The sequence below is a fragment of the Danio rerio genome, chromosome 17 (assembly GCF_052040795.2).
Source record: "Danio rerio strain M-AB ecotype USA chromosome 17, GRCz13ab, whole genome shotgun sequence".
Classification (NCBI taxonomy): Eukaryota; Metazoa; Chordata; class Actinopteri; order Cypriniformes; family Danionidae; genus Danio; species Danio rerio.
In genome coordinates this window covers 6,931,434-6,940,452 of record NC_141037.1, presented here as the reverse complement: position 1 = coordinate 6,940,452, position 9,019 = coordinate 6,931,434, and the positions used below count along the sequence as shown (strand labels likewise).

Genomic DNA, 9,019 nt, shown 5'->3' with positions numbered 1-9,019 from the left:
ATATATATATTTATATTATACATTTTTAATATTAATATTTAAGACATGGATCAGAGAAAGCTGTTTCTTACTATGCAAGAACTGACCCCCCTATAGGGGAATTACTATACGTCACAAGCAGGGGTGATTTTAGATTTTTCATTTTAGGGGGGCTCAGCTTCTTTTAAGGTTAAAAAAAAAAAAAATTATATATATATATATATATATATATATATATATATATATATATATATATATATATATATATATATATATATATATATATATATGTTTTACACACAAACACACACACACACACACACATATATCTATATATATATATATATATATATATATATATATATATATATATATATATATATATATATATTTAATATATATATTTAATATATAAATATAAATATATATATATATATATATATATATATATATATATATATATATATATATATATATATATATATATATATATGTGTGTGTGTGTGTGTGTGTGTGTGTGTGTGTGTGTGTGTGTGTGTGTGTGTGTGTGTGTGTGTGTAAAGCCTAAAATTACATTTATAAGTAGTAATTTAATAGTAATACACTTAAAAATGTTTGTTTAGAATAATAGGGCTGTATAGGCTCAACCCAGCTGTTTACTGTAGTAAAAACCACTTTCTTTATTCAAGAGCATTTTTTTTGTTTCCATGTCAAACTATACAAACTATGTGTTTTATATATATATATATATATATATATATATATATATATATATATATATATATATATATATATATATATATATATATATATATATATATATATATTTAGGCTACATTCAGATTTAAACAAGTATTTTACAAAAAAGAGTTTTGTGAACACTTAAGATGTCTATTGTGCTCTAAATCTGCCAGCTTCAGACTGTTGGATGATATTTTTCATACCATTGATTAGCGCATTATGCATTCACAACCGTTATATATATATATATATATATATATATATATATATATATATATATATATATATATATATATATATATATATATATATATATATATATATATATATATATATATATATATATATATATATATATATATATATATATAAATATTATACATTTTTATTATTAATATTTAAGACATTGATCAGAGAAAGCTGTTACTTACTATGCAAGAACTGACCCCACTATAGGGGAATTACTATACGTCACAAGCAGGGGCGATTTTAGATTTTTCATTTTAGGGGGGCTCAGCTTCTTTTAAGGTAAAAAAAAAATTTTTTATATATATATATATATATATATATATATATATATATATATATATATATATATATATATATATATATATATATATATATATATATACATATATATATATATATGCTGAAGTGCCAGAAAAAAAAACATGAAATAGCGGCCGTTAAATTACATAAATGTACCATAAATTAAAATATTAAATTACAGAAATTTTAATTTAAGAAAACTTTCAGAAATTTTAATTTAAGAAAATTTCTTTCATTTAATTTTCGTTACTTTACGGTATTTCTGTAATTTACGGCTGCTATTTTACGTTTTTTTTTTTCCCGGCACCCCAGCTGCTGGAAATAAACCGTATTACAGATTTTTTTATAGTGTACAGCCAATTTAGCTTACCCAATTTACCTACAGCGCATGTGTTTGGACTGTGGGGGAAACCGGAGCACCCAGAGGAAACCCACGCCAACACGGGGAGAACATGCACACTCCACATGGAAATGCCAACATACCCTCGAACCAGCAACCTTCTTGCTGTGAGGGGATCGTGCTACCCACTGTGCCACCGTAAATATGTAATATAATTTAAATAAACATATATAAAATTAATAAAGAATCTAAACAATTTAATATTTATGGTGAATAAACATACAGTACAAGAAACACAAAATGTGTTTAACTTTAATTAACATGAATTAGAATTAATTATATAATTATATATTGATATTTAGGCACTAAATTCGGGGCTGCACGTTGACCCAGTGGGTAGCACAATTGCCTCACAGCAAGAAGGACGCTGGTTTGAGTCCCGGCTGGGACCGTTGGCATTTCCGTGTGGAGTTTGCATGTTCTCCCTGGGTTTTCTCTGGGTGCTCCGGTTTCCCCCACAAGTCCAAAGACATACGCTATATGTTAATTAGGTAAGCTAAATTGTCTGTAGTGTATGAGTGTGTATGGATGTTTCCCAGTGATGGGTTGCAGCTGGAAGGGCATCCGCTGCGTAAAACATATGCTGGATAAGTTGGCGGTTCATTCTGCTTTGGCGACCCCAGATTAATAAAGAGACTAAGCTGAAAAGAATGTAAATGTTACTCATAATTTAGTTTTGTTGAAATGTAAGAATAAGCATATTACAATTGAGCATATTTAATTTGATTGAATATGATTAGAAATTAATATAAAAATGGCTACAATGGTTAGAAACCTATTATATAAGTCATAATTAGGCCCACACGGAATCTGCACACGCAGAAATACTCAGATGTTTACCCCATCATCGAGTCAGTAAATTTATTTGGGTAAATCAAAAACATTGCAAGAATCAGATGCTTTGTTTCCAGTGAAGATTTAGAGAAACTTGTTCATGCTTTTATCAGCAGCAGGGTGGATTACTGTAATGGACTCCTCACTGGTCTTCCTAAAAAGACAGTCAGACAGTTGCAGCTCATCCAGAATGCTGCAGCCAGAATTCTGACCAGAACCAGAAAATCAGAGCACATCACACCTGTCCTCAGGTCTTTACACTGGCTGCCAGTAACATTCAGAATAGAGTTTAAAGTATTATTACTGGTCTATAAATCACTAAATGGCCTAGGACCTAAATACATCACAGATATGCTCACTGAATACAAACCCAACAGATCACTCAGATCATTAGGATCATATAAACTAGAAGTTCCAAGAGTTCAGTCAAAGCAGGGTGAATCAGCTTTCAGCCACTATGCCCCCCGCTGCTGGAATCAGCTTCCAGAAATGATCAGATGTGCTCCAACATTAGGCACATTCAAATCAAGACTGAATGAGCACTTTACTGAATGAGCACTGTGCTGCGTCCGACAGATTGCACTATCATGTTTTTCTCTTCTTCTTCATTCTTTTATATCACATTTTACCTGTTTTTATGTTTTTTAATCAGTTTTATTATTTGTTTTTATTTATTTAATTTTTTTACTTGTTTCTTTTATTCTTGTTTATGTAAAGCACTTTGAATTGCCACTGTGTATGAAATGTGCTATATAAATAAACTTGCCTTGCCTAAATTTATTTTATTCAGTTTTTTAATTAATTTCACCAATATTGTGATGCAATAATATTAATATTAAAATGTTCATGATTTATTTACAATACAGATTGTGAAGTAATATTTTCTGTCTTTTAGATATTTTATATGAGAGACTTGCTTTGTTTACCAAATAAGTGAATCTGATAGGATTTGCATTGTAAACATTAAAAATGTATTATTTTTTTTTATATCAGATTAAGTTTTTAGTTATGATACTCCTAAAATCATTCTGCATAAATCCACATATTTATTACCAAATTCTCAGCAGAAATATCAAAACATGTCTGACGATTCTGTCTGGCCCTAGTCATAATTATTACAATATTCACAAATACAGAAGCCAGCTCTTTGCAACTCTTACATGGTCGCCCAGTGAAGCTGCGCCTGGTCAGTACCTGGATGGGGGACCACATCGGAAAGCTGGGTTGCTTCTGGAAGTGGTGTTAGTGAGACCAGCAGAGGGCGCTCAGCCTGTGCCCCAGTACATTGATGAGGACTCTACACTGCACAGTGAGATGCAGTGGTGGGAGTAACGAATTACAACTACTCACGTTACTGTAATTAAGTACATTTTTGGGGTAATTGTACTTTCATGAGTAGAATTTTAAGCCTGTAATTTTACTTGTACTTGAGTAAAAAATAAGCTGAGTAATCTACTTCGTTACTTTTAAAATCACAATTCGTTACAGAGTACTGTAAATAAATTAATATTTCAGCCACGCACTGACCAGCATTTCGGTAGCCAATAAAAAAAGCTGATCTTAACGGACCAATGAAAAGCCTGGTACATTATTTGAACCGAAAAACAAGTTCAGGCTACTGCAGATTTACGTGACCGTCATCATACAGTCACAAAGTTATCAATTACATATGGAGATTTAAGACAGAAGAAATGAGGAAGAAATAGCAGAGGATGAATGCCCATTGCCACACCTGGAGGAGCTGTTCACCTACAGGTACATAGGGAAAAAAGGGGACAGCTGTGCTGATGTGATTAGCTATGGTATCATCTAAAATGCTAATTAAATGTATGCCCAAAACTGGAATATCGCATAAAAGACTGCAAATAAAGCAGCGTTTCTGTCCAACAAGTCAAACAAAATTGCCACCTGATTAACTGGCGACAAATATCAAAAGTAAAAACAGAATTAGCATCAGTAGGAGCAGCTGCATGAATAAATTATCTTCATTTAATAAGTGACTTGCGCATCAGAAGGCAATCCTGCACGCAGTGAACGCGCGCTGGAAGGCGCGAGACACGGAGTGCAGGCACTCTTGACAGTTCTGGAGGTCATTATTAATATAATATAATACTGAAATGGTTGAGGCGGTTTAAAATGACCAAAACAACACTTTAGATGTTTTACAATGTGCTTAGCCTGCTGGTTTGTCCATTCACACACATTTTCAAAATATATGCGCATTATAGCGTTTCCATCAACCGTTTTTATGTGCATATCCAAAAAGCGCAAAAAAAAGGTGGATGAAACCTGCCCTCTGCTGTACCATCCGGCTTACACAGGGTTTCCGTGGGGTCTTAAAATGTCTAAAATATAAACATCTAAATTTTAGGCCTTAAAAAGTCTCAAATTCGCTGTTCCAGGTCTGAAATATGTTTGCACAGGTCTTATTTTTCCGATGTACATGTAACGCTACTCCTTATGCTCATTTAATTTTTTTGTTGTTGCTTGGTTTCGTGGTGGTGTAGTTCTTTATTTCACTATTCCTATTTTAATTTGCAGTATTAAAACTACAAATAAGAAAAGACCAGCATGCAATAGCTCAGTGCGCGCGGCGAATGTGACGTCATCGCCGTGTTTGCGGAGGTTCACTTTGGACGCGCGCGACATGATTTCGGGTGAACAGTTTAGCGCGGCGCCGCGCTTGATTTGAGTTGAATTTGAATCACTTTGAAGAGATTTCGACTGTAACAGTACGAATGTACAGACATCTTAACTATCCAACCATGCGTGATCAGCATAGAGATGACCAGATGACCAATAATTCTTGGCTAGAAATTGCAACAGCCATGGAAAGGAAGTGTTTTGTTAAAGTTGGGAAAAACCTAGGGGATAAGTTTGTTACAACAAAAAAGAGGCCATGGCAAAAGTGGAGACCCAGGTGGTTTTAAGATTACAGAATATGTTTTTTCACCATTTATTGGTTTTAAACTGATGTATCATTTTGAAGTTAAAGCAATGTAAAAAAAATTAAGTAACAAATTAAGTATTTGATAACTGGAAAAGAATATATGAGCCCATCGGCTTACAGTGTACTCAAGCTTAATTTATAGGCTTTATTGGTGATAATAGACAGGATTGTTGGACCATTATTGCCTTTTCAGCTCATTAGTAGAGGACAGAAACTAGCCAGACAATAATGTGTCAATTGTTGAGTGGGCAAAAAATAATATATATATTTTTTTGCTATTATTCTTGCCAGAATAAAAAAAATAATTGTAGAGTAACCCATGTTCTGTTGTCATTGATATTTAACTTTAATAGGTAGAACTGTCTGAGATATAAACACAAGTGAGTGATGCATCAAACTCTAATTAAAAAAATCTTGAATAGTTATAAAACTTTATAATCATTCATTAATTTTCTTTTTGGCTTAGTTCCTTTATTAATCTGGGGTCGCCACAGCGGAATGAACCGAATGATTTATTAGCATATGTTTTACACAGCGGATGCCCTTCCAGCTGCAACCCGTTCTCATTTACAACAACAGACAATTTAGCTTACCTAATTCACCTAAAATGCATGTCTTTGGACTGTGGGGAAAACCGGAGCATCTTGAGCAAACCCACGCAAACAATCGGAGAACATGCAAACTTCACACAGAAATGCCAACTGACCCAGCCAAGGCTTGAACCAGCGACCTTTTTGCCTTGAGTCGAGAGCGCTACCCACTGCCCCACCCCGTCACCCAACTTTGTAATCATAATAAATTATAAAAATAATGAAAAATAATTATTTTTAAAATCTTGAACAATAATAAAGATATGACGTAGTTCTGAAAACGTTTTACTTCTCTGTTTATCCGTCTGACTTTACAGTGAGGTTTCTTTTGACTGGCCCCTGATGTTTTAAAGAATATCACAATGACGAACACGTCTAGTATTAAAGCCTCATCCATTTCGTGAAGTGCGCACAGTCAGCGGAGGTGTGCAATGCGGAGCCAGGCGAAAGTATAAATCAGCCTCAAAATGTTTGTTTCTTTGTTTTTTTGTTCCTGCACTTCAATGGTGCATCTAACCTGTCTTCAGTACTGTTCTATTTAAATAATTTTATTTTACCACAAATTTTGTGTTTTTGCATTTTCTCTTGCATGCTTTTGATATTGTGATATAGGTCTTAAATTTAATACTTTATGGTCTTAAAGAGGTCTTAAAAAGTCTTAAATTTGACATTATGATATCTGCAGAAACCCTTTTTTTTAAGACTTCAATCTATAATCTAAAAAAAAAAACATTATGGTAAGAAGACATAACTTAATTTGTGTGATATTATATTTATTAATAATATGTTTAGGCACTAGGCAGTGTTGTTCTGTGGTTTCTGACGGTTCAGTTCGCGAATTAGGTAATTAACAAAGTTTCTCCATAATTTGCAAGTGTTTTTTTTATTTATTACATCATCTATTGATCGTACAGATAAAAGAGGCATCAGTTGAAATGATAAAAAGTCGTGCATTTGTGCATATTTCTGTTATAGTAAAAAGAAAAAAGTAAAAGTAAAAAGTTTGTTGGTTCAAGCCCTGGCTGAGTCAGTTGGTGTTTCTGTGTGGAGTTTGCATGTTTTCCCCATGTTGGCGTGGGTTTCCTCTATAGGTGCTCTATAATTATTATCTATAATTAATGCTGTTTACACAGTTTTAAAAGTGTTTATAGTATCTTTAAATGTGTTATGTAAAATGTGTTACTGCCTGGATCTTGTCTGACTCCGCATTTATGGATAATTCCACCAATACCGCCAAGCTAAAAAAGTAATTTGTAATTTTGTAATTTGAGTAGTTTTTACGAAGAGTAATTTGTACTTTTACTTGAGTACTTTTTAACACCAGTACTTTTACTTGTAATTGAGTACAATTTCAGCAATGTAACAGTACTTGTAATTGAGTACAATTTTTTTGTACTCTTACCACCACTGGTGAGATGTTAAACTGAGATCCTGACTCTGTGGATGTCCTTCCAAAAAGTGAAGGGGTTTTAAAAGCTCTATGTAGATGTAAGGAATTATTATTATTAAAAACGATGCAAAAAGAACCAACAGCCAAAAAAAAAAACTAGTTTCTCCATTTTCCATTTATTGGAAAGAAGGATTGAGAATAAGAATGTTAATAATAATAAATCACTTCTAACCTTCACAGTTTTTAAAACTACATTCTTCATCTATAGTCCAAAACTACAGCTACTGTACATGTAGATCATTTACAGTATATAACAAAACCAAAACGTCTCACTTTGAGAACAAAATACTATCAATAAAATAAGCGTTAATATGCACATTACAACATCGGGACAGACACGTGATCTAATAACTTAATATACAAGCTCCAAATAAAACCGTGACTCACAAAAACAGCGTTTATGAACGTAAACACTCTTGCACTGGATCTCACAAGTGTTCAATTTACAGCTATGAAGCATTTAATAACAGCGGTAACGCTTAAAAGATAAAACAAGCCACTAATGTGCAGTTCACTGTGGTTATAAATGAAGAACTCATGGCATACAGCCAATTCTGTGGCTAACAATGAGGTTATCGTCATCATTTACACGTATTGATGAGAAATGGCAGATTTGCAGTCGTTTTAATTATTAATCTTCATTCACACAGCTCCACAATCATATTCATAGCACCGAAAACTCCTCCTGATAGATTATTTGAGTGATGCTACAGGGGTTTTGTTCATCGTCCAGGACGTTATTTTAGTTTATTGGAGTGTACAGTACTTCTGAACAGCCGTCACTGGTTCCTGATCAGGAGTTGAGAGGGTTCATGGTAATATTGCCTTTAACGCTTGTCTTGAATATCTGCTGATGAACTGATCTCAGACCAGGCCAATGATGATGATGGTGGTTAAACCTTGATGATGCTGACGGATGATGACGTCCTCTGAAACTGGAGGAAAGAAGAAAAGAAAGTTGGTCAAAAATTTGCCAAAATTAGTTCATTTATTTTCTTTCGGCTTAGTACCTTTATTCATCAGGGGTCGCCACAGTGGAATGAACCGCCAACTTATCCAGCATGTGTTTTAAACCAACTGAAACCCAGTACTGGAAAACACCCATTCACACTCATACACTATGGCCAATTTAGTTTATTTAATTCCCCTATAGCGCATGTCTTTGGACTGTGGGGGAAACCAGAGCACCCAGACAAAACCCATGGCAACACAGAGAGAACATGCAAACTCCACACAGAAACCAGCAACCATCTTGCTGTGAGTGGACAGTGCTAACCACTGAGCCACCGTGCCACCCCTAATTTTTGTTTTTTTTTGATGCTAAGGTTGATACTATACACTGTAAAACAACTCATGTTGTCCCAACAAAAATTGATAAAAGCCTCGGACAGATCACATGAATTTGTCACGATTTCGGCAGGATTTCCTTGGTTTCGTGGGAATTTGTAAACAACAAATGGGTGTTGTGATGCAAGATGCAATCATTTCTTCTCATGCAAAGTGGCATAGTTCATGACAAACCAACA

The 9,019-nt window shown here is 33.7% G+C and overlaps 1 protein-coding gene and 2 long non-coding RNA genes across 9 annotated transcripts in view; 2 read left to right on the top strand and 1 right to left on the bottom strand.

Moving 5' to 3' along the window:
* Positions 1-9,019, top strand: part of LOC141378508 (uncharacterized) — an 842,893-nt gene that overhangs the window by 49,989 nt on the left and 783,885 nt on the right. The window lies entirely within an intron of this gene.
* LOC147839894 (uncharacterized) lies at positions 2,519-8,136 on the top strand. Its single transcript, XR_015513041.1, has 2 exons — positions 2,519-3,822; positions 7,459-8,136. It is a non-coding gene; the product is annotated as an uncharacterized LOC147839894 (long non-coding RNA).
* The window catches only part of fndc4b (fibronectin type III domain containing 4b), a 94,298-nt gene continuing 92,869 nt past the window's right edge, over positions 7,591-9,019 (bottom strand). For all 7 annotated transcript variants that reach the window (XM_087290102.1, XM_087290106.1, XM_087290101.1 and 4 more), the window contains one exon: positions 7,591-8,428. In XM_087290102.1, the coding sequence (XP_087146228.1) occupies positions 8,387-8,428 (42 nt within the window). In that variant the 3' untranslated portion in view covers positions 7,591-8,386. The remainder of the gene's footprint in view (positions 8,429-9,019) is intronic.